The 26678-nt window shown below is 41.1% G+C and overlaps 1 protein-coding gene across 1 annotated transcript in view; it reads right to left on the bottom strand.

Annotated features, from left to right (window-relative positions):
- Positions 1 to 26678, bottom strand: part of FBN1 (fibrillin 1) — a 229969-nt gene that overhangs the window by 29555 nt on the left and 173736 nt on the right. Inside the window, exons 37-50 of the mRNA XM_034994644.1 lie at positions 25221 to 25343; positions 24755 to 24919; positions 22106 to 22174; positions 21884 to 22009; positions 20523 to 20645; positions 19745 to 19903; positions 17036 to 17107; positions 13455 to 13580; positions 10428 to 10550; positions 6634 to 6759; positions 4518 to 4634; positions 3553 to 3681; positions 2767 to 2886; positions 260 to 385 (exon numbers count right to left, since the gene is read on the bottom strand). Of these exons, the coding sequence (XP_034850535.1) occupies positions 260 to 385; positions 2767 to 2886; positions 3553 to 3681; positions 4518 to 4634; positions 6634 to 6759; positions 10428 to 10550; positions 13455 to 13580; positions 17036 to 17107; positions 19745 to 19903; positions 20523 to 20645; positions 21884 to 22009; positions 22106 to 22174; positions 24755 to 24919; positions 25221 to 25343 (1704 nt within the window). The remainder of the gene's footprint in view (positions 1 to 259; positions 386 to 2766; positions 2887 to 3552; positions 3682 to 4517; positions 4635 to 6633; positions 6760 to 10427; positions 10551 to 13454; positions 13581 to 17035; positions 17108 to 19744; positions 19904 to 20522; positions 20646 to 21883; positions 22010 to 22105; positions 22175 to 24754; positions 24920 to 25220; positions 25344 to 26678) is intronic.

Raw genomic sequence — 26678 nt, forward strand, 5'->3', positions numbered from 1 at the left:
ATCTGTGTTCTTAGGGGGAGAGATAGGTTTAAGTGCCAGGGCAGTTGTTATACAAGCAACCAGAACTTGATGGATGAGTTTTCAACCTTAAAAGTAAAAATGAACTTTCTGACATACGGCAATCATTAGACGTCTGGGTGAACGAAAACTCTCCATCTTCTCTTTCACAAAGAATCAAAGCTTTGCCATGTTTAAGAAAATGAAACCACAACAAATAAACACAGAGTAATGGAAGTCTAAAGCCTTCAAAGGCACTTACCTTGGCACCTTCTCCCAGTGGAGGACAAGGAGAACCCATCCGGACACAGACAGTTGAAGCTGCCTGCAGTGTTACTGCATGTGCCCAAGGCACAGATTTCTGGCTCTTCCACACACTCATCAATATCTAAAAGAATTACATGTGTCAAAATCAAAACACAATGGAGACACCATCAAATACTGAATGCAAAGTGTGGAAGTACAGAGTGCAACTGAGTTTCAAAACCCTCCCAATAATGAAGATTTTTCCTGGGTCATTATGCTGTCAGTGGACTTCTAAGCTCTGATATCTTTTTAAAAAGTAATCTTGAAAATTCTTGTTGTAAAAAGGGAATCCGCAAGTGCCTTCTAAGGGATACAATGAGAAACATCTCTTACCTAGACTCAGGTGCCTGGCTAATTAGAAAAGGTAATTTTCTACCACCCTAAGCTAGGAAAGAAACAAGAAACTCCAGGGTCTGACTTCACCACTGCATAGGAAGCAGAAGCTTGAAATTTTAATTGTGTTGACAATAAGTTAGTAAGAGATCCAGGTCTTTGAAACAAAAATTTATTCCCCTCCATCCATCTGCAGTGCTTTCCCCAACACCCTGTGCTATAGCCCTAAAACTATGAATTTTACAAGAATAATAACACCTATGAAAATAACCTTGTGCAGTGTAAACTAAAGATATCACAGAAGATGGGGTTCCTTCCTAACTCTCATTTGCAGGTTAGTTTTTCTCAAGACACAAAAATGTCTTTCTTGTAGAAGCTAGTTTTTCTTTCATCATATAGATAATAGGAATTTGATACACTTATAATTGTGATGTTTCCTTTAGCATATTAATATACATTAACCCTAGGAAGGGCTGATTAAAGATGGTCTACACTGAAGTTTGAATGGCTTGGGTAACCATATGCCCTAGTTTTCCTAGGAGAGTCCTAGCTTATGCTTATTGTCCCGGCCTTATTATTAATAGCGTCCTCCTTAAAACTGTCTTGGTTTGATCAATAAATACATGATCACCCTATATATGGGAAAAGTATGGCACTCTTTCCAACAGACTTATCTATCTTTTCCTCTGATTTTCAGCAGGAATTTGTAGTAAAAAACAGTTAAGTCTTGATTCTGAGCCATGTTATTTTTATGGAAATACCTTTTTTTCCCCAACAAAACATGTATCTCTTATATCATGGGGCTCTTTATTTTTGCATTTGTGCAAAGGGTTCTACCTACATCAAGATGTATTCATATTATATGAGTTCCCTCCAACAAGGTTCAACTAAGAGGAAGTTAGGAAATTAATTCCATTATCTTGACAATATTGTAAATACCACACAATAGGTATGTGCAACTCAAAGTGATTATCTTCCTGTTTAGGGCAAAACCAGTCTCTTCATCACTCTTATGTTATTACAGTGCCTTTATAATTGCATCATGTTGCTTGTGGTGTATTAACGCATCTGAGCTGCTGCTGATGACTGAATGACTCCATTCCCACGTGCCCTCCTCTCCCACATCCAAACTTTTCTTAAGAGAAAGGCCAACTTTTGTAAAAATGCTCAAGTATTTCTTTTCGTTGTTGTTTTTGTCATTGTCGTTAGGATTCTTTCTCTTATGGTAGAAATTAACCTATAGGTGATGACTTCATAAGGATATTGACAAGGATGGCGGAATGGGCACATTATTCAGTATTCGGGAAGTCATTTTTCTGTCTATACATTTCCATTCTGTTCATCTTAGGGGAATTCTGCATTACTCATGGAGTAAATAAGGCTGATCTTTAGTAAAAGTAAAATAACACTTACAATAATTTGCATGTAGGCCTAATTTTGATAAACTGTTTCCATTTAGAATATTATCACTTGACTATGATTTAAATTCGATATATAATAAAATTTCCCCATGGTATTAAAAGTGGAGAAAATTCTTACTCATTATGGGTTAGATACAGACCTATTTAAACGTGGGAGCATGGACTAGGTGACTTCTTAAAAATCCTTTCAGCCTAGTTATTTATGAAGTTCTGACAATTAATGTCCTTCATTTAGTTCAATGACATATGTATTGAGGCACGCAGTACTATGAAATTTGCTGAGAATTTATTTGTGTAACACATTTTCACTGCTCTATGGGTCAAACAACATAGACAAATTATACAGCCACATTCGTCGAACCTCGAATGTGGTCACTTAAAGATTTTAGCTGGAATCAGCAAGCTATTTGTAGTTGCAACCTATTGGCACTTAAAAATATGTAATCCAGGATTTTTTACAAGTTGCATAAAAGCACATTGGAAAAGAGTCAGGGCCATATGACCACCCATATGCACAGAGCAAAACAGTGTCATCAGATATTAGCGTGAGAATTGGATGTTCTTGTCTCATCATCTGAGTGCGAGAACATAAGTCAGACCCTCTGCTCTTGGATTTGTTTCTGATAAAAAAACACCAGCACACCATCATAAAAACTGACTTGGAGAATGCCAATGCAGTAACGAACACTGACAGTCCTCCCACTCTTACCTTCACACTTGTCATTCTGTAGACTGTATCCAGGGGGACAAATGCATCTGTAGGACCCGTCCAAGTTTTGACAGGTGCCTGGTGCACATTTTCCAGGTTCTAGAAGACATTCGTTGACATCTGCAAAGAAAAGGGAAAAAGAAAGAAGAGGTTCCCGTTGGCATGATTTCCATCAAGCAATTAAAATTTCAAGAAACTGGAATCAAATCAAAGAAATACATAAAACTACCATGGAGAAAAATTAACGACTCAATAAAAAGAAGCTCTATCAGCTTTCAGAAGTGTGCAGTAGACCAACCATGTTTTATGTGACCTGTCACAAATTAAGTATTTCCAGGAAAGTGTAGCATGTGAAAAGTCAGTGGGAATGCAGATTTTTGTGCGCACCCAAAGACTGTATAAGAGCTTCCCACAAAGCTATTTTAAAGAAAAAAAATATAAGAAAGCAAATCACAATTGCTTATGGGACAATTTAAGTTTCTGTTAAATTTAACAGTTTAACTGTTCCTGCAAATGCAATAACTTAATTTTAAAACATAACAGAGAAATGTGTCCTCTCTCTCTCTCTCTCTCTCTCTCACACACACACACACACGCACGCACGCATGCACGCATACAGTCTACAGGTAGGATTAGTGAAATTCTCCTCGGATTTTTTCCCCTCGAGGCTTCTGAAGGAAGCATGGTGATAGGGCCTGCAGGATCCTTTCATCTCTGGGAGCATTCTTCGGATGGTACATGGAGGGTACATATAAAAATTACAGTTGCTAATGAGGCCACGCTTACCCACACAGGTCCTGCCATCTGGAGCCACCTCATAGCCCTCATTGCATCGACACTGGAAGGACCCCACTGTGTTGATGCATTGGCCATTTCTGCAAAGGTTCCCATTGCCAGTTGCACATTCATCAACATCTGCCAAAAAAATATCCTTTGATATATTCCAAAGAAAATGTCAAAATTCCAGCAATGAACAAAACCTTTAAAGGGAGAAATACTTCTTCTAAGTTTCAGTGGACTTTGCTGGCACAGCCAAGCATTAAAAATTCCCATAAAGATCTAGTTTCTAACAATACACCTGGCTTTCCTCGCCTATCAAAACCTAACAAGATTACACTATTCTATTAATTAGAGATTGATAATTTATATTAGAACTTTATATGAGTTTCACTTTGATCTTCCTTTATGCTTCATTTTTAAAAGCTAAAACTGAATTCCTAATACACAGTACAGCTGAGGGTATTAAGTATTCTTGTAATTAGAAGTATATACAATTAGCCTCTAGCATGATATACAATTTGGAACATTAATCTCACTTATAAATAACATAGCAGGTTTTATAGGGAGGATTTTATAGATTCAATAATTGACTTCTTTCAAGCAAGGGTCTAGTGAAACATTGAGACAAGTAGGTCCACATAATTCCTGAATTATGAAATTTCCATACAAAAAATCACTTTTGTATGTTTTAAGACGTCACTGTTTCAATTTATTTAAAAATGTATTGAATTCACAGCCCGGTACATATAAAAATTATAGCTGCTAATGAGGCATTTTAATAAAAGTCATGGCTGTAGTTAGTCTATTTGACATTTACTTAGGACATTATATTTGACAACTCCTTTAACTAAGTGTTATGCATTAGAGGGCATGTATTTAAGAAAACCGGCCGGCACCCCGGAGAGGCTGCTAATTGCACAGAGCGCACAGGAAGCGGCCTTCCTCCGGCGCCCGCCGGTTTGCAGACGTACCTATGCAGTCGTTGTTGTGGGAAAGGATGAAGCCGTGGTTGCAGCGGCAGTTGAAGGACCCAATGGTGTTGCGGCAAGTTCCATTCCCACAGGCGTCTCGCTCACACTCATTTATGTCTAGTAGGAACAACGGGCACAGAGAAGCATGGCCGTTAACAGAGGAAGAGGTGAGTGGCTACCTGGGGGTGAAGGGCATTGTGGGGTTCACGATGCGTCAGGTGCAGGCTAAGAACATCTTGATCAGTGGCAGCTCCCCATGAGCCATCAGCACGAGCCGAGGATCTAAACCCTGGGAATAAACCATTTCCTTGGTTGGCATGTGGAAGGAGGCAAGCTAAGGACATGAGAACTGGACAAGAATTATTTTACTCTATTGACTTCTAGAATTCTCCACCCTTGCCACTTTTCTCAAATATTTTCACTTGGAAATGGAAAATTCTGTGCGCCTCTGGGTCTTGATTTGCTGCCACCTTTGGCAAACTTCAGCCTTTAAGATTCTCACTCCAATTTACCAAAAAGCAGTGAGTCACCTAATATTACCCAGACATCAGCAACAAAATAAATCAGGTTTCTAACTCACCTGATATTTTCGACATCCCTTCCTTCTTCCCAGTCCACCCCTAAAAGCCCATGACTAGTCCCACTACTGGTGACTTATCTCACCCTTCCAAACTATGCCAAGTGATGGCACTTAATGGGGCTCTCCTGATAAACCCTTGCATTATTATTTGTCTTTTTATTGGTCTATGACTTTTCTCTTTGACTATTTTATAAAGCTATTTTGGCATCTTTTTTGTCTTTGCACTGCACCACAGCAACTTGCAACTTTCTTATACAGCAGGTTACATTATATCAAGGAGGAAATAAAAAATTAAAATGAAAGAAAGTTGATCCTGCTGGTTAGCGGGAGGGAGTGAGGCAGAACGAGGAGGGCGAGGGCACAGGCAGGGAGATTCTGGGAGTGGAAGACAACACCTCAGGTTAGCCAAATGCAGTGTTCAGAGTTAGGATTTCCTTTCCTTTCAAACTTGGGACATGAAGACGAGTTATCTGGGATCCTAAACCAGAAAGCTCTTGCTGACCCCAAAGTAATCCGATGTGTGTGTGTCTGTGGCTGCAGGACTGCACTCGGATGAGTCACGCTGCCAGCAATCAACAGCTGCTGTCTGATTCGTTTTTAGCCAAGCTAGTGAAATTCTTCCGTAGGGCAGGCTCCTTGGTAGAGGGTTCCAGACAATCAAGATGGAAGAGGAAAAAAGACTGTTAGTGCAGGGTGCCACTGCTCTGCCAGGGTAAGCTTCCCAGGAACAAGCAGGGCTCATGATACTCCTTTAATTTAAAACCGGTTATCTGTTCTGAAGAAGACAAAACTTTATAAGAAGGTGCCCTAATGGGTGAACCCAATTACAGCGAAAGCTAAGCTGTTAAAACATAAGTTCTATTGATTCTTCTTTTTTCCAGCTGTGAAACTGAATCATGTTCAGGGAGTGCCCGGAAAACTTAATGGATGGTGATTGAAAGTAGAAAAAGGAAGGAGGAAAAGAGAGAACATGATTGATTAATATTTGGAATTTATTCTAAATCAGCATCCTGATTTAGTACTGAAAGCAAGGGGGAAGAGATTTAAAATCTTGAGCTCTCTTCCCATAGAAACAATGTGTTTTGTTTTGTTTTGTTTTGCCTTTGTGGGATCTATAAGTTTGCCTTTGAGGATCTGGTACAAACTATAGACGCTTCTCAAAAAATGCTCATATTCAAACACTCAAAAGCTGCACTCTATTCCAGTAAGGCAAACCCACACAGATTTCATAAAATAATAGCCTATTAACATTAATAAAAAATACTTTTTGTCTTAATATTTTTCTCAGTTTTTCCCTTAGTCAGAAGTTTTTCTGACCTCGCAGCCAAATGAGTATCAAGGAAGAGGTTTATTATGTTCAGATTGCCAAAGATTAAATACCAAAGCATGTTAATGCTACAGGCCTGCTTGTGTTTTTATTTTACAAACAGCAAAACTAATACTGGAGGCTTAGTATTAACTTTTCTATGTATTCAGATGCAAATGAATTTTTCAACAGGCTATCAATTAAAAATAAAACGATAATCACACACTCACCCAGACACATGGTTTGATCAGCATTTGTTTTAAAACCAGTGTGGCAAAGGCAATAAAAACTTCCAACTGTGTCAATACACTGTCCATGGCTGCAAATATTGGGGATTTCTTGACATTCATTGCGATCTGTGGATAAAAAGTATCGTTAAGTATCTTAGGTAGAGTTTAGGAGACAAAATTGCATTACATAACTTACTTCTAGGTATCATGCTCAGGATTGATCCTAGCTCTAAACCAAGCCAGTAGAACAGACACTGGCATTATATTTATTTTTATCTCAAAATTAGTTAAAACTTACTCTCATTTACTGGGCACATTCAGAGTATGTTAATAATTCATGAAGGGATGGGAAAAATGTTCTGAAAGGTGAGAAAATTTAGAATGGGGAAGAAGAGTCCAAACTGGGAGATAATCCGTTTGATTATGTGCCTCAGCAATATCACAGACTGTGGAATGAGTTAAGTATTTTGTCTAGTCAAGTTCTGCTGCCTCAAGTCATGGACCCTTCGTGGCTTCCTTTGGAAATTTGTATCAGCATCAAACAAATCCCACTGCTAAGATAGGTTTTCCTGATGGACAACCCACACTGTCCCTTGTTCAAGTTTCACTTCATTGTTCTGTCTTACTCCTACAACTTTTTGTTCCATCTTCATGTGTACACATGGCTCCTTTTAGCCCTTGACAATCCTAATGATGTTTCTTTTTATTCATATTCATTCAGAGGAAAGCCCTGTCATCTTGCCTCTGCCAGTCTTTAGGCTCTAAATTATATTTATCATCAACTGAATCTCTGTTGCTCTCCTGAAATCTGATTATCTGAGGGGAAGAATTTATTAGGTGAATCTATGAATGGTATAACCACATGCCTACTTAATGCCTCTAATTTAATTTTTTAAAGCTCTCAAGACTCTACGCTTAGGACATGTGTCATCCGAAGAGCACTGTATCATCCTGGTTTTCCAACTGTCATAAAAGAGAGCCAACAGCAGAATGCCAACTTGAGTGTAGATTCTGTAAAGCACAGCAATTACCCTGCTTCCGTCTGAATCATCCAAACTTGCTGTTGACTTGTCTTGTCTACTGAGCAGACAGCAACTGGGAATGGGCACTTTTTGTGCCCAGAGCAGTTGTGCTCATGCCTGAAGAGATCTGCCCTCTATTTCATGTGCTCAGGCTGCCATTTTTATGACTACCTCCTTCCAATATACAGAACATTAGACTTGATGAATCACCATACAATTGAAAAGTCTCAAGTGAGCTTGAATATATCATCTTAATGGAGAAATTGGGATACAGCAGCTTAGGAGCTATCTAGAAGTGCTTGTTAACCTAACAAATTATGATCATTCCCATTGGAGAAAATGGATTTAAAATGAGCAAACTGGATAGGCAGAAGAAATTTAGTTCCATTGCTAAGCTCTATAAAAGGAGCTGATTTTGAGGAAGGGTGTCTCAGAGCCTACCAGAGTTGGACCGAACCTTGGGTGCCCTCAGGGAGTACTGGATCTCCAAGTATGCAAGGGACTAGGTCTGTCTTCTCTCTGGGGCCCACGGGAAACAGAGTGCACTAAGGATCTTCTTAGAGAAGGAATTAGGAAAATTCTAATTAGGAATTTTCTTTCCCACAGTGCCATTTCATGTTGGTTTTAAGAAAAGGAAACATGGAGCACTTAGAGGTTCTAATGGTAAAATAGAAAGTTACAATTTTAGAGAACTTAATTGTGAAGTTCACTTTGTCTGGAGACCAGAAAACTAGGTTTCTACAAGCACCAGGGTTTGAGCTCCCAGGAAATGATGATGTCTGAGGCAGAGATAGGAGGTTTAAACACGGTTTCGGGGGGAAAAAAACACAGCAGACAGAGATCATGAGGAAGTGGCAGGGAAGGGCATGTCTCTTGCCTTTAGTTGGGCAGGACATTTCAGAAGGGGGCTACATTTGCTCTAAATATACAGCTCCTCAAGTCGGACTAAACTCCTGGGCTTAGATACCTACTCCTTCTCTCAACAATGTGGGTAATATGGCCAGCTGTGATTTGGGGTTTGAAATGATGTACTTATGAATTCAAATAAAAATCTAATGATGGAAAGGAAATTTTGGTTCTTTTCATCTTAAACACAGGGCAAGAGGGGTATTTTTGCAGTGTGCTTGAAAAAATGTCATGCATAGGATAGCATTTGAAGACATTTTAACATATTTTAAAAGACATAAATGAAGATAATTCCAGAGTGAAGTCCTCTGCCCTAGAGGCTGAATAATTGCAAAACTCAAGTACATTCCCTTTCTTCCGAGGATTCCAATGAATGAGGGAAAGTGAGTTTGGCTACAAACAACACTCACTCACTCACAGTACTTATCCCTGGTTAGTGCTGGATGAGTTTTATTTGTGCTGATGTTCTACAAGAAAATATGGCAGGGCTTAAGCTTCAACAGGCCCTAGTTGGACGTGTTGTCTTGATGTATAAATAGCTCGTCCCACTTCTCACCTGAGCGTGAAATGGTGTGAAATGACACGTTCTGTATTATCAGTAATTCCTTATTTTGATTGGAATTATTCTGCCCAGTTTCAAAGAAATATAAATTAAAGAGCAAAATGCAGGGAAGTGGTATAAATGCCAAGTTACACTAGGGTATTGTGACTCATATCAGAGACGTCCCCACTTTTCCTGTCCTGTTTTTTTAATACATGGATAACAACTGCTTTGTTGACAAAATGCTAAACACTTGCACATGTTCCTTTAAACCCAACAAAACAAGCCTTGATTCTCAAAGTGAGTTTTTGTTCTGCTATTACACCCTCTTCCCACCAAGGTCTAATAAAACAATGCAAAATACCCTACAGAGAACAGTACACTTCCTACCACTTAATCACTGGTAGGCAAGGAAATCCAAGGAAAATCTGACCACGTTCCCTTGTGTTGTTTCATTCACAAATGCATAAAATATCCAGGAAACTCCTTGGGAAATGAACCATAGCAAAATAACACATTCTTCCTGACCGCCATGCTAAATATACAATGATTTATAATTACTCAAAAACTCACATGAAAATCATTCTGAGGTGTAATTTTGTTTCTGGGCTGAAACACCGGTGTTTTAATTTTGGTGCACTGGCTAGAAGATGCCATCAGATACTTAAAACTTTACCATCCATTTGAGCTAACTCATCCTTCTTATTTCTACCACATCCATGACAAAAGTGAACAATGAAATAATCTATCCTCTAGGGGAAAGTTTCTCATTTTACTGTAGGTGACTTATAGCTAATAAAAGGCTGTTAATGTTTGCTGCCCTCAGTTCTGTTAGATGTTTAGGAGCAAAAGTGGTGCTGTTGGTCCTTTTTGCTTAGTTTATGCAGGTTACTCTTGCTCAGGAGAGGCTCACTGTCTAGAATTGGGGTGTGAGGCTGGAAAGGTGACAACTTCCTGCCCTAAGGGGAATTATGTAAAAGGAAATAAAACAGTATTTGGCCCTGAATACTGGTCAGGGGACTGTGTGTGTGTGCACGTGTGTGCGTGTGTGTGTATTTGTGGGAAGGGGTGTTTGCAGCAGGGCAGGAGATTGGCAAATATGAAATCTATGTAGGCCCAGGATATATTTCTTGTTTTAAAAACATTGCCTCTGTGTTTAGACATTTCAACAATTTTCTTTTTGCTAGTCTAGCTACTGGAACTCAGCAGTCCAAACCATAACTCACGTACTCTTCAACCTGACCTTCTCAAAAATAGCCAGGTACGGTAAGCAGGATGAAGCCCGGCCACTGGCGGGCCCAGGCAGCCGGCAGGGGGCCACTCACCATTGCACTGGCCGGTGGAGGTGAAGCGGTAGCCGGGCTTGCAGTCACAGCGGAAGCTGCCCGCCGTGTTGATGCACTCGGCATTTCGCTGGCACACAGGGCCGTTCTGACACTCGTCGATATCTCCAAGCAGAAGAGAATGTCATTAGGAGGAGAACAGAATGGGGGGTCGAGGTGACGAAGCCTCTCACAGAAAACGGATTTCTACTTTTCTTATTTTGATCAGTTCTATTGAACAGACAAGGGAACACTAGAGACTTATTTTCTAGTTTTCCTGCTTTGCTAATATTTTTCATAAATGTGAGTACTTGGTTTATGACCACATATGGAGTCTAATAATGCTATGTCTAAAAAAAAAAAAAGTCATGAAACTCAGCTGCTAGGATCAGGACTTAGCATGGTCTAGACTAAATATCCTAGGAAATATCACATTTTGCTCAAAGACCCCAGGTTTATGATTCTATCAGGTCACTTTCATCCAGAAGGTTCTAGGTTCTGTAAGCAAGGCATCTCAAGATTTCGTGCACATATGAGTCACTTGGGATCTTGCTGAAAGGCGGATTCTGATTCAGTGTGTCTGGGGAATGGCTTGAGATGCTACATTTCCAATAAGCCTGCAAGTGATGCTGGTGCTGCTGATCCACAGGCAGTGTGTTGAACTACAGGGCTGTAAAGGCTCCTGCTTAAATTACTGCCACATGGCAGTCAAATCGAGGAAACTTAATACGAGGGGCCGCACATAAAACTACTGAGAACAATCCAACTCTCACTATCAAAGAAAAGAATAAATGGGCATTGTGTGCTTCAGAGCTTTGACTATACTCAGGGGGTTATTTGCCTATCTTTTCTTTTCTTTTCTTTTCTTTTCTTTTCTTTTCTTTTCTTTTCTTTTCTTTTCTTTTCAACCAGGTAGCTAAGGTAGTTCAAATTCATGGCATTGTGCAAGTTACTGCATAGTCCAGGCTATGCCAGGGGCACAATACATGTTTCCTGCCCCTGCTCCCATGAAACTATCTAACCCGGGCTAAGTTAGGAAACAGAATAGCCTAGAACACAGGCGGAAGCCGGCTCTTACCACCAGTACTGGGGTTTTACAAAGTGGGCTCAGCCAAAGAAGTTCCCACAAGGGGGCGGCAAATACAGCAACTGATGCCTCACAGGTGTATGCTTTTGTGGCGGGAAACCTCAGGACGACTGTTCGTCAGTGGGGGGGTTCTGGCTAATGTGGGGTGGGGTGTGCCTCTCTGGGCAACAGTAGAAGTATGCCTGCCTTGGGTTACAGTGGACCCAAGACCAGCACCACCTCACTGAGCAGGTCTGCCCTGGTCTTACGAGCATACAGAAACATAGAGGTAGCCAGTCTGTGGAGAAGCCAAATGGTATCACAGACAAGCATTTCTATGGAGGATCAGATGACTTGCTTGGGATTATATGCATAGTTGGGGAGAATGGATGCATGGATGTTCCCTAACTCCCTTCTGGAATCCATTCTAATTTCAGTGTTACTGAGGTGTGTATGAAATCGACCTTTGTTTTCTGATTCTGAGAGCTAAGAGTGTGCTGGGAAGTGGTTGACCCTGGATGAAACATTCACCCTGTTGACGTATATCCTGTGAAATGGAACCCAAAAGCTGGAATGTTTTGTAATCTCAATATCCACTGACTGTTACCTTGACAGCAAAGTGCCTTATGTTGGTACAACTGAGGGTTTTCAATCTCAGGTGGATAGCAAGGGCTAGGTTGACTTGGCAGTCATGGGGAGCCATGCCTATAGGTTTGGGATCTCTAAATGGAAGAGAACAACAGAGGCCCCAGGAAGGGGGCAGGCATCCTAGGCAGGTATGAAAGAGGGAAGACTGGCTATGAGGAAGACAGCCAATGTTAGATTATCTGCTCATCTGCTGTGGGCTCCTTTCTTTTCTGCTGCATCACGCTTCCTCTCCTGCTTCCTCTCCAGACACCTGATCCTTGATGGCCTTCCAAAGCACAGGGGCCAGGGCAAAGGCCTGAGATGACTATTTCCTGAGGAAGGCTCTAAATGGCTCTCACCCCATTCCCTGCCCCCACCAACCACAGCAGGCAGAATCAGGGACTTGCACCCACTTGGCCACAGTAACTGAAAGCCTGGTGAGGCTGGAGAATTTAACAAGCATGTGCTGAGGACCATAACTTTACTCATGGGCTGTGAGTTTGTCCCTAGTTTAGGGGGAAAAAAAAAAGGTTTTTTAACATTAAAATGTTGACATATGTGCTCTAACACATGCTGTAAGGGGTAATAACCCTCTCTGACATGAACAAAAACTCTGCAAGAGGCCCAAAGTTTAAGTATTAAATAGACAATTATTCCAGCTATCCGAGGGCACATGGTATATTTAATAACCAGTAATGTCCCTTTTACTAAAATGTAAAAGTACACTATCTTCCCCAGATGTAGGAAAAATATGAAGTGCTGTGAGGAATGCACAGAATCACAGTACATCCACATGGCAAGGGGAGGTAATTTGAAAATGAAAAAAGGACCACTTGCACACAGGCCAACATTCTTCATATAAAATCGAATTTGCTGTTCTTGCCATTTGGAATTCTCTCATGCATTTGGAATATTTGCATTAACCTTGTTTTCACTTGGGAGTAGCACAGGCTCCGAGTGGAAGAGAGCACTAATTTTGAGATTCAAGTAAAGATGACCGCCCACCACCCATGCTCACTTTCAAGCAGTGTGAAACAAAAGCAATCTGTGTGACACACCCAGGAACTCAAGGCTTTCTTATATCAGCTGGGAAATCTAATCCATTGTGTGTCGGGGAGGGGGGTTGGGCAGGGCTGGGGAATGTTCGTCCCGCTTTTTCCACTGGGAGTTAGGGGAATTTTTTGCATGAAAAAATGATGCTCCGCATGGTGCCCTACACTACTGTTAGAGCTTGATGGATTTCTGAAATTCCAATGTTGTGAAATTGGCCAAGTCTATGTGGGCAAGTAGCTCGCCAGTTGGCTCATTTCTGGACATGATATAGTAACATCACTTACCTTCACAAACCAACAACTTGTCATTATAGAAGAAACCCACTGGACATTCACATCTGAAGCTGCCAACCATGTTGATACACACTCCATTTTCACAGACCCCTGGGATCTCCCGGCATTCGTCAATATCTGGAAGCAGAGCAGCCCCACATGAGTGATGCCGTGGTGCATGATCTCTGTGCAGGGTAAATGGGCGCTGAAAGCCAGCAGCTTCTAACTCAGTGTTTACATAAGGTCCAAAACCAAAACAGAGAAAGTGCATGGGTGTTCGGGTGGGGGGGGGGGGGGTGTTAAGGTAGTGGTGATGGAAATGGGGGATGTCAATCAATATCAAATCAAAATAATAAACTGCTTTTCAGACACTCTGTCAAGATTTAGTACCTGGATGTAGTGTCTGTCTTTTTGGTTTTGTTTCAGAACATCAGCTTTGTCCAGGTAGGGGCCATCTTGGTACCCACTGGGCACTATGTACCAGATGAGTAGAATAATGGGACTTTTGAGAATAAGTGGCCTCTCTGCCCAAAGTGTGTGGTGGGGTTTGGCTAGCATGGGAAAGGAGAGCTGGTGAAGCACAGAGGAGCCCATGGTCATAGACGACTTGGATCTTTCAAATTCCCCTTCAACACCCCCTTCCTCCTCTATGTGGCTTTGAGAAGTGGGTAAGTTAGGTCTGAGAGTGTAAGCTGGGCCCATGGTGACTGTGGGGGCCAGCACTGAGGAAGGACTGTTCTGTTGCCACAGATTGTGGCTTCCGAAGGCCAGAGGCTGGGGCTGGCTGTGACACCACGGTTTTACCGGTCCCTAGCATGCCACTGGAGTCCATTAAAATGTGGTAAATTAAGAACCAGTATCTGGAAGTTGGATTGGTGAGCAGTAAAACCAGACCAAAGTAGGAATGACAGCAGAGCCAGAACACAGGCGGCTTTTAAAGCAGGGCTGGCCCACTGATGAGGAGGACTTGTGGGCAGGTCTCACCTCCTCACGGGCGTGGTGGTCCACTCTGTCTGACCTGCTCTCAGCTCCCAGCCTCTCAGTGTCTTTGAGGATTATAGTAGTAGGAGTGTTAACAGGGTCTCACTTGCTGTATATCTGGCCTATTTCTCAGCATTCATCCTGGATTTACTCACTGAATCATCACAACCACTCTAAGAGATGGTCCCCAGGTACTGTGACTACTACCATCACTGTGCAGATGATGGAACTGGGGCCAAGCCAGCGGATGGAACTTGCCAGAGATTACACAGCTAAGAAGAGGCAGAGTCAGGATCTGGTACCAGGAATCTGCCCTCAGGCTTCTCCACATCACAGTTTCACAAAACCATAATTGAATTACTTGTTATCCTGGAGGACCCCACCACCACCCCTTGCTGGAGTTTCGCAAAACACTTCAGAAGCTGGGAGGGGATGTAAAGCCCCGGTCTTCCCAATCCACCAGGTATCTGTTACCAGGCTGTTGAGGTAGTTCCATTGACATATTATAGTCAGGAGCCTCTGCAAGGATGTCTGTTTGCCTGAGTCATCAGAAGACGGCCACATTGTACGTGGAGCCTACAAGAGCTATCACGTTCCAGAATAATCATACTCTAAAGCCAGCCTGCTTTGAAGGAGAAATTTGACAGACCACAGGCTTATTTTAGACCCTTTTCTGAAGGGTTTGATTTTGTTTGAAGGCAAACTGATCTCTTTAATAGAAAAAACAGCTTAGTGTATATTCTTATTTTGAATACAGGTGATTATGTTTTTGGATTTTTCACACATTTGTCATTCATGTTCTTAAGAGGTTATGCAAAGTAACATCACAACTGTGTGCTATCAGCAAACAAACAAACAAAAATTCAGATGACATTCTTTTAGTTCAAACATGAAACATTATATTCACATTCATTTATTTTAAATATAAGTGATGTATTATCAAGTTTAACAATAACAGACTGGGTCAAATTTCTAGCCATTGTTGGGCATGAAAAAGCAAAAGGATATATTAAAAACTGTATTTTCTTTTCCTGTCTGGATTTCATTTGAACTTCAACTTGGAGAAGTTTATATTTTAAGACAAGATTAATAAACTTGCTATAGTTTTAACCCCATACGAAATGGGTTCTATATGCCAACAATCTTAAGACCTTTCAGAAGGAGAGTATAAAGCTCAAATAAAACAAAGTTTCTCAGTCATCTAAATATTTTGTCACGGTGGAATTTGGTAACAATAAGTATATTGCTAACTATCACATTTCCAGCTTTCAAGAGCTTGAGGCAAAGCAAGCTGTGAGTCAGGACTGGATTTGGGTCCCAGCTCTGTTATTAATTAGCTAGGTGACCTCGGCTGAGTCCCTTACCCTCTCTGGGCCTCTGTCCCCTCAGCTGTAAAGCAATGCATTTGGAATACATGATGTCTGAGACGTCTCCAGCTTGACTGGTGGATGATGTTGATGCTGTTTCTCGAATATTTGCCTGCTGCCAACCTTGGAGGGCAGGCCTTGCTGGGGGACATGCCTGGTCTGTCCATGGAGAACCCTTACTATTAAAGACCACTTATCTTTGGATCAGAGATTCAAGGGAGATGAAAAGATCTGTTTTGGGAAAGGGAAAAACAAAGCAGCGAGGGCCAGGTGTTTCATGCCAATGTCATTTAGCAGCTTTTCCTTCCAAACCATGAAGTTTCTTTGGACGTTGACTAGACTGTGGAGCCATATGGATTTGGCACTAAGGGAGTCAGGCTGATTGCTGGACCAGACCCTTGTTTTCTTAAACAAGGTCATTGGAAAGGCTGATGTGGATTTCAGTTTACTTATTAGGAATATGGTGGAACAAAGCAAGAGGTGATGTTTGCTACTAGACACAATTGCTCAGACTTAGGAGGGGCATCTAAGGATGCATATAAATCACACTGGGGAAAGAGTCTGAGAATGCAATAGCTTTCCATCTACTTTTATGTTATTTGCTTTTAAACCACAAAGGCCTTGCCGCCGTTGGCTGAACGCCTGCAATACTTCTGAATCTTGCACAAGCATCTCTAGTCTCTAGTGCTCTAGTGGTCTCTGCTCCAGTTACCAGACGGGGCCTCCGATTGGCAAGATTTTTTTTTTTTTCACGTCTGAAATTCCCAAAGCAGATGATGACCTGAGGAGATTCCATGTGAGATAAAACTGATCCCCAAAAGGGCTTTGGTGAATAACCTACACATAAAGATCGGTATGAAAAGTCGTATTACACTCACATCTTAGTCAGAAGGAAAGATCGGGAAATAGAGTCAAATCAAACATCAACTGGCCCCACTCCCAGAATCTCTCTTTGTTGATGCCTAGGGTTGGTTTAACTAGGCTTGACTGTAATTGTGTGAGAAGCTTTCCAGCCCCCTTAATCACGAGCAACAAATGTTGCTGCCAAGTAGGTGGAGCTTCACAGAGTGTTTGCACTTTGTTTCAAACTAAGAATCAGTGTTTCAATAAAGCTAAATGGCATTGTTTAACTATTTTTTCCTTCTAAGAAAAAAAAAAAGCAAACTGAGAAAATAAGGGTGTGTATTCCCCTTCTTAAACACAAAGGCAAAACCAGAAAATTCCAACAATGGCACCATAACTCACCAACAGGTAACCCGGTATAAATGTCAATGACGAAGCCTGGCCTTTGACTTCCGCAAAGCGTAGCAAATTCATCTGCAGTGATTAAACAAAGATGGGGAGAGAGGGGCGAGAATAAGGGTCAGCAAAGAGCGATGACTGGGCTGAAAGAACGTCTTCAAAAATATTTATCTGTATTTTGAGGAATTTAAAATAATAAATAAATCTGAAAGTTCCCCAGATGTTGTAACCTTGCCCTTAAGGCAAACACTGAATGAAAAGTGAACTCATGTTGACGTATTACTGAAGAAGAAGCAGAGGTCTCCACATCACAGCCCACACATTTGTATGAGCTTGCCTGTAGGAATTTGGGTTTCTAGAAGGATGTTGTTTAGCTCTGAACCCAGGGACTGGCAAGAGTGTCTCTTTCCACTCACATTAAGGGATCTAGGATTTGAGGAATGCTTACAAAAGCCATTTCCTCAGTAGATCGGGGGAGACCATAGCAAATCTAGCCAAGTTCTTGACATCAGGTCTATTAATGACTAATTCAGTTGAAACAACCAACTTATGTCATTACTTCAATTTGGGGAGCTGGATTTCATTTGGTGCAGCTCTCTCATTCTTTCTCTCTCCCTCCCCCGACTCTCTATCTTCCTCTCATGCGCCCAAATTCGTCAAAGTTGATAATAAAGGATGAATGAAGTGTCATCTGCAGTTCCTTTTAAGTCCGAGGTCCTGTAATTGCAGATCCCGACTGTAACTGATAGAGCATGGCTTCGATCTAAGCTCAAGGGGGCCATTGCGCTATTGGTCAAACACGCTGAAAATTATAAAAGGTTTCTGGAAGTATTTTAATGAAAATGTATCGAAATTTCCTTGATACGAGTGCCTGCTTCTAACAAGTATAGTACCAGCTGACATTGGTCATCCAGAAAAATTTCAGGAATCCCAAAACATGTGCAGACTATATACCTAATGAAAAGCCATGACTAGATTTGGCCAAGATTCAACATGAAGAAGAAATCTTGCATTTGGTATTTAGAATACTTAAGTTCTTAAAAACTCAGATATCTCTGAAAGTAAATGGTAGTCTTTATTAGGGGTTTCCAAGGCAGTTTGTAGGGGAACAATGATCCATTAAGATTAAAAAAAAAAAATACTAGGATTTCTATTTCTCTTTGTAAAATCTAATTTAAAAAATTTTGTGCATATTTTCTAATAGAACACTTTGTGAAAATAACAAATGCAATAATAAATGCATTTTTCGATCTAATTGAAAAAATATATATAGACATACGTACATGGAGTACACACCAAGTACACGTAACCTCCAGCTTTTTTACTGGTAGGTATGTGTAATCAAAAGATTTGAAGCCCATTGGTCAAAAGCAGGGGTTAGCAATTTTCTTCTTAAAGGGCTAAAGAGTAAATATTTTAGTTTTTGCAGGCTGTGCAGTCTCTATTAAAATTGCTCAACTATTCCATGAAAGCAGCCATAGAAAATAAGTAAACAAATTAGTATGGCTGTGTTCTAATGTAATTTTATTTACAGACATGAAAATTGGAAGTTCATATGCTTTTCAGGTCATGACCTACTATTCTTTTGATATTTTCCAACCATTTTAAAAATGTAAAAACCATTCTTAGCTTTTGGGCCATACAAATATTGGTGGTGGGCTGGATTTGGTCCATGGGCTGTAGTTTGCCAACCCCTGGTTAGAGACATCTTGCAGACTGGAGATAATTCTTGGTAATTCTGAGTGATGATGATTATATTATTTCTGGAGTAAACAATGGACAAACTGATATATTTCACTAAAAAAGAATATTCTATTTTATGCATTGTCAGATAACACCAGACAAGAGATTTAATATCTTCCAGATCACTGTGGGGAATGGAGTAGGTACTAAAGAATGTTCTAATCAATAACTACATCACAGTCATTCACTCTAACTGATGATGTCATCATTTACCAGCTGATATAAGAACCATGCACCAATTCACTTCATTTACTCCAAGGGCATGGGTTAGACTTTTTTAAAACAAATAACATCATATAGATTTTTCTCTATGAGGATATAAGAAAAAATTTCTCTCAAGAAGAGTTGTGCTTTCGCATGGTGTTAGGTTTGCTTTATAGTCATTGAGACTCTTAGACTTGATTATCGTTCCCTTTTTATATGAGCTGCTAGGAATTTTGGAGCCAAACTTATTGCTCATCTTTGGCAAGTGTGTAGAAATTCCCAGCTTGGATTTTTGCATATTAGCCTCGCTCCTTGCTCCAAGTTTCTTACCCTTGTTTGCCATTTGCCTTAGGCCTTCTTATTTTACATTCAAATCTTTGTGGGTTGCCTTAAATTCTTTTTGGAATAAGACCAGTTACAAATAAGTAAGGATAATAGGAATATGGCTCACCTATCTGTCATATTGCTTCGCCTAATGTTTCCAGTCTTTTAGCTACATGGTGAACGCCATAACAATTACAATGTTTATATTTTTATGATATGCTGAGTCTATAAGTCTGGTGAATGAACTAGCGTACAAGTTAGAAAGTGTGTTCTGTGACTCCATTTTCAGCCAGAACTGTGAGTTTAAACATTCGCCTCTGTGAGCGAATCTTTGCTTAGGAGGGTAAACAATGAACCCTTCTCTTCCCTTGTTGAGACTCATTTCCCCAACAGCCCATGCATAATTTATCAACTTACGGTTTTGGCAATGGTGCAACTCACCTGTGCTTGGGATGGGACACTGTTCACAGGGCTTATTCCAGGCCCGGCCAATGTTGTAGGAACAACAGCACATCTTCTTCGTCATATTGAACAAAAGTTCCCCGTCACAGGTCTGGTTGTCAGCATAATAGTTTCTGTAGCACAAACTTCTTCTCATATCTAGAGCGAAGCGGTTGGTGATGTCACAGGGAGAGCACGACAGATTTCTAAGGGGATACTCAAGGACTGCACTTCTTTTGGATTTTATTGCAACTTGCAGGAATAGCCTGCCCTTACACAATTTTCTATCCACATATGCTGCTCTCAGAAAGGGAACTTTGAGAAATGTATTCCCTGGTATTTTGTGCCACAGAACGAAGTCATTATGGAGCTGCAGCATTAATAAACTTTACACGACTCTCCACCCAGTCTCTTAGTAACAATTCTCCACTGCTATTTGGCAGCAATTTTCTCATTTCCGACTCATGATGTTTTAATGCTGTAGGTCAGTGCTGTAAATATAATTGTATAAAGATACACCCAAAGTCAAACAAAAGAAGTACTATGAAGCTGTTGTTTGGGATTTTCCAACATTACATTTTAAAGAAAACTCCCAACCACCCACACAAGGTGGGGAAGAAAGGTCAAGCTTACGGTTTACAAGGGAGGAGGCTTTCACAAAGATAGCAAAAGGGTGGCAGGCAGCACTCGGTCTGATGAGTAACGTAACACTAAGGACCAATGGCTGGCCTTGCAGATGAGGACCAAACTTTCATGGTTCAGGAAAGCCTGGACTTACCCATGCAATTGTTTCCCCCATTCACTTGCATGTAGTCTGGGGGGCAGATACAGGTATAGTTGCCGACAGTGTTGTAACATGTTCCTGGACCACAAATTCCGGGGGTTTCACATTCATTCACATCTGGAATCCAAAGAGAAAATGGCATGTGAATAGGAAAACTTTACTCTGTGGAATGGTCTGAGACTCAGTGTCCCTATAAATGCTGACAATGGTGGAGAAAATCCCTAGGAGCACTTGGAAATCTGGATGAGAAAAATTGATGTTTAATTCATCAATGTCCTTTGTCTATGCTCGTGTGTGTGTTTTCAGGAAAGGAAGTTCTGGAAAAAGAGGTTTTGCCTTCTGATATGAGTTCCTAGTAAATGAGTCCGTAACATCCTCAAAGGCATGCAAAGATGGAAATGCAGACAAATTATAATTCTCAACTATCCTTCAGAAAGACAGCTAATACTTCAAATGTTCTCAAAATTGATGGAAGGATATGATATATCCTGAAGCCATCAACCATTGGCTTCATGAATCTGCATTGGTAAGGTAGTATGGAGGTAGGTATTTCATACCTCTATCCCCATTTTCAAACATAGGGGTTGATTCTAATCTTTGTTCATTACAGGGGTCTTAGAGCTGTGTCATATAGCTCAACTATATGTCATATACTCAACTGTGTCATATACTCAACTAATACCCAATGAGGTTGCCACTTATCGAGGTCACCTATCAAGCCTTTTGGAGATCCAAAGGAATGTTTCTCCTCCAGGATACAAGGAGTTATCTTCCCTAACTAGTTGTGCGACTCCTGCATATAGAACATATAGAAGAAAACCATCTCTCCCACCCTGGTCTACAGTCAAAGTGCTCTGAAAGCCAAAAGTTGTCAATGTCCCCATCTTTCCATTAACACAGGATGAACAGGAGTTACCACTTCCATCATAAAACCAAAGAGGCTGCCTTTTTAAGGGAAGCTCATTTTGCTGCATTAGTACAGATGATAAATTGTGAAGAACAGGAAGAAGAGGAACTAAGAACCTCCCAGAATACAGAAGTCACTGAAATGAGTCTGTGCCACTCTAACAGAAATGGCTTTTCTAAAGTATCCAGAAAACTGCAGACATAAGTGAGACTATGGCCCAAGATAATAAAACTCCACTTTTCTTAGAAAAAGAGGAAGATTTGAGGTGTACAGGAAATGATAGCATGTCAGTAACAATGCAAGCTGCCCCTTGTGCAGCTAGCTATGTTCATGTCTAGACCATTGCGCTATATTGCTAAATTCTTAGTTTTACTGGTGATTCTATGCTGGCTTTTGGGGTCAGGTCTCAATAGTTGAAAGAACTCATCATCCTATCAGGACCACTTACCATCACACACTCGGGTATCTTCATTCAGGTAGTAACCAGTTGGACAGCGGCACTGGAAACTGCCAAATGTGTTGATACATTTCCCGCCTTGGCACAGTCCCGGGAGTTCTTGGCACTCATCAATGTCTATCACAATGAAAACAACGGCATTTCTTCAGCATTGTCAATAAACCCGAGGAAGTTCAAAATGTGCATACTTGAAGATCAAGGATACAGAATTACCTTCCAATATCACAGTGATAGGATTGGGCCGAAAACCTTCTCCTCCAGGACAAAGAATTTTGTACTCAGCTATTGAAACAAAAAATCAAATTGAGTTCTTTTGAATCAAACACTTCTAGAAATAGTGTTCTCAAGAGAAAGACTGACGTATCCAACTGAAAATATTCATTTTCAGGAATCTTTAGCACTTACCCCACCCATCTTAAGCAAGTTAACAACTTTGTGTATACGTGTTATGGCTTTTACTATGTGCGCCAAATAAGTGTCAGCCCACTGTCCCTAGTTTTTGGACCCCCCCCCCACTTACTCTCCTGGCCTCATGTTCTTGGGAACTATTTTATTCCCTATCGCTGTCACTATTTCTTTGTAAAGATTTTCTTCCCCTTTTTATTTTCTAACAAACTCCTCCATTTTCATGTTTTGTTCAGCTTTACTTCTTCTGTAAGGCTGTAATTCCTTTCTTAATAACGTTAATCGGCCTGTCTCCAAAACCCTTTCCAAACAGAAACTTAGGAAAAGCTGTTCTTTCTTGGTTCCCACCCCACTTTTCTTTCTTTTTTTTTTTTTTTTTTAAGATTTTTATTTATTTGCTAGAGAGAGAGAGAACACAAGCTGGGGAGAAGGGCAGAGGGAGAAGCAGAAGGTCCAGCTGAGCAAGGACCCCAATGTGGGGCTTGATCCAGAACCCTGGGATCATGACCCTAGCTGAAGGCAAGAGCTTAACCTACTGAGCCACCCAGGCGCCCCTCCCATCCCACTTTACTCTTTAATGCCTAGAGATCTGTCTTGCTCCTCTGTTTCTGTGGAGGGCAGTACTGATTCCCCTGGTTTCCTAAACCAACTTTGTACAGCATCCTTTGATTCCCTCCATTAATTCTGTCATTCAAATATTTCACGCAAAAACCTTTTTTTCAGTGCCGTGCACCAGTGGTGTGATATATACAGGAACACGTGAATAAGAATGAACCTAATCTGCTGTGTCATCCTGGTGAGCTTCGGTAAGAATCAGCTCTTTCATAATCATCATGGTCTTTCCAAATCTGATAATCCCTCTCCTGGCTTTCTGAAATGCTATGTGTGTATGCCTAAATGTATACATGTATATATATTCCAGTTCTAGCTCTGATCCAGTTTGGGGTAGTATGGACCTCTATTGCTTTGCCAATCATTATTAATCAATAGAGCTGACTCTCCTACTTAAACATCTTGGCTTGCTTCTTTCAACATCAATGAAATTAACTATCCCCCTATTTCTTTTGTTCTTTCCTCCCCTTCCTGCAAACATCCACTCTTTTTAGTCTTCTCCTTCAGGTCACATCCTTCCTTCAAGGACAATTAAAAAAATGCCCAAAGTCATCACTACCTCTGCCATTCAGAACTGACTTCCCTTTCTTAAGGGAAGAGAGAAGGAGGTGCCTGCTAAGTAAGCATTCATCCCTGTGGCCTTAATATCCTGGACATGAATGACTTCTTTTTTTTTTTAAAGATTTATTTATTCATTTATTTGATAGAGAGAGCGACAGTGAGAGCAGAGACACAAGCAGGGGGAGTGGGAGGGGGAGAAGCAGGCTTCCCGCGGAGCAGGGAGCCTGATGCGGGGCTCGATCCCAGGACCCTGGGATCATGACCTGAGCCGAAGGCAGACGCTTAAGGACTGAGCCACCCAGGCGCCACAAGAATGACTTCTTTTAATCCTATAAGGCATTATATGAATGAGGAAACTCAATCTTTCTAAGTAACTGGCCCAAAGTGACATGGGTGGTGGGTGATAGAGTCCTAATGGGAACCAGGAGTGCTCCTTCTCCTGCTTATGGCACTGTGTCTGTTTTTTCTTCTCTTATTGAGACCTACACTGAATTATAACTTTTCTGTCTGGATGGTATTTTGCTAGACTGTACACTTCTGGAAGGCAGAACCTAGTCTAATTCATCTTTGCACACCCAAAGTGTACACTCTAGGTACTCAGCAAATAATTTTAGAACAAGTGAATAAATGACCCTTCAGCAAGGAAAGACTCTGTACCTATCCCAATATACACTATTAACAGCACCACTAACCTTTGCCTAAGAAGCTATATCTGACTCTGAATCCTGATATAGGACCCACTTAGAAAAATGAGAAGCCTTTTATATTTTTTAGAAGACTTATTTCTGTCCTTACAACCACATTCTAAAGCTTTCTTTCAAGTCATATCACAAGAATAGAAATAGTCTTCCCTCTCATATTTACTTGACTAATTGCTTCTCTTTCACCCAGGGACACCCTAGTCTGTCCTAGAGATTTTGAAAACTAGCTAATAGATGAGAGAAGAGATCAATCAATGTGTTCCTTGGAAGGTAAGCAAATATTCTGTAAGTAACCTCGCTGGAAAGTCTTCTTTAAAATAATGCTGTCTACTTTCCACTCAGAAAGAAGTGAGATGTGGCCTGCCCCACCTGACCTTTTAGTACAAGCCAACTGGGGACACTTCTGACACCCAAATTGGGAGTGGGGTCCCTCAGTGGGGCTGAGAGTTTTGATCTCCCTTCCCTGACCAAAAAGTAGAGACTGGTGGCAACTCTCCCCCTCTGTGGTTTCCATCCTGTGATCTAGAAAGGAGAGCTGGCCTGAGCGGGAGTAATAATAATAAACAGGAGGATGTACACTTACATGTGTTCACAGGAGGGCACAGCTCACAAGGAGTACCCCAGGCTTTACCCAAAGAACAACAGCAGGAAGCCTTGGAGACACCAACTCCAATTTCATTGCTACAGGCTGTATCTCCATTGTCTCCTCGAGGTCGAATATCCAGATAGCAATTCCCAGAGCGCGTATCTATTTACCATATATGAACAAAAGAGTGTCAGGAAGATTCTCTCTAGGTGAGGATTGAAAATTCAAATCCGTCTCAGAAACTGCTTAAAAACCATAATTTACTTTCTTAGGAAACTAAAAAAAGTGCCCAAACACATATACTGGGACTTTAACCTATAGAAAAAAAATAACTGAGAGTATAAGCCCGATTTAGGAAATGTTGAAATCTTTACATTATTACTTTTTTAAAATTTGAGAGTGGAATGCTCAAGGCTGCTTTAAAAATAAAAATATACTTCTCTAAGAAGTTTTAAGATCTTACCAACACAGCCAACTCGGGTTGGGTTCAGCTCAAAGTCAGGGGGACAATCGCAGGTATAGCTGCCTGGGGTGTTGACGCAGTTCCCACTGATGCACGTGGTTGGATCCAGACACTCATTAACATCTAAAACCAAACAGCAAAGGGCACACTTATCAGCCAGTGTGGGGGCAGACATCACCATAAAACGGTAGCTCCGGGTCTGGGGCTCCCAATAAGAATTTTAAGAGTTACTAGCTATAATTACACCTAGAAATACACAGTCTTCCACTTCTGAAATAAAACCCCTCAGGAAGGAAATATGTCATAGTCTTTGGTCTTTTTCCCCTGGAACACATTTAGCATTCAAATTTGTCATCAGGAGAAAATATAACTTTGGAACGAGGAAAAATATTCCAGTCAAGGTAACTGAAAGCAAAACACTACTGTGACCTCGGTCAACCAAAAATTCAGACACAGGTTTTAAGAAAATATATTTAATATGTGTGGCTTGTTATTTCATCAAATTAGAGCAAGATGTCCCAGGGAACCCTTAGGAGCAGGCAACTTCTGCCGCTTCCCCAACTGGGCATGCTTGCCTTGGTGCAGCTGAGTATGAGCACAGATGCATGCACAAGGCTTAGCATGTTCCTTCAAGCTGGCTAAGAGTCACTCTCCCATCACTGGTGCTGTGTGGAATATTTCCCTTTCAGTTTCTATTCCAAAAATATGTGCAGAATTCCAGATTGAGGACATGGATTTTGGCACATTGCACCCTGCATAATCCTTTTGTCTGTTTTGAACACTCGTGAAATACTCAAGAACAGACAACCTGACTCAGAGAGAAGAGAATGGGGAATGAGGAGGATACCTCCTCCTTGGGCTTCCCTCCCACCCTGCCTTGGACCTTGTAACCCTCCTGTAGGTTCCACAGCAGACAATTCATTTGTTCCGATTGCATGTGAACTTGGAGGGACAGGGCAGACTAAAGGGAAATAAGGTCAGACAGAATGATGCTGACGGTACTCTGGGGTGCCGAGGAAGGGGTACAGGCCGTGGAGAGGCAACTTCCTGAGGTGTGCTAGAGGCCCAGCTTGGTGTCATAATAGCTTTCAGAAAAAAAACCCGAGAAGAATGTCTGGGGAGGAGGACTCTGGTCCAAATTTATTTGGTGGTAGTGGTAGTGGTCATAACCTGGAGAGCCACTGAATCATAGCTTGTTTACGTAGCTGGAAAAAATACATCTCCCCCCCTGAAATCCTGCACCTATCCAGAAAGGAACACGTTTCCTCAATATCCTTGAATGGACGGGTGGCCTGGGAAAGAGAATTGCAAATGTCTTGCAAAGTCTTAACTCAGTGCCAAAGTGAACCAAGTGACGGTCTACTGAGGGCCTACGGCTTTTCTCATTTTTTTTTCTTATGCTCCCCGAGAGCTCCTTGCTTCACAAGAAAACAATCTCCATGCTAGAAATTGGTAGGC

This window comes from Mirounga leonina, unplaced genomic scaffold, assembly GCF_011800145.1.
Source record: "Mirounga leonina isolate KUSES-001 unplaced genomic scaffold, KU_Mleo_1.0 Mir_91, whole genome shotgun sequence".
Taxonomy (NCBI): Eukaryota; Metazoa; Chordata; class Mammalia; order Carnivora; family Phocidae; genus Mirounga; species Mirounga leonina.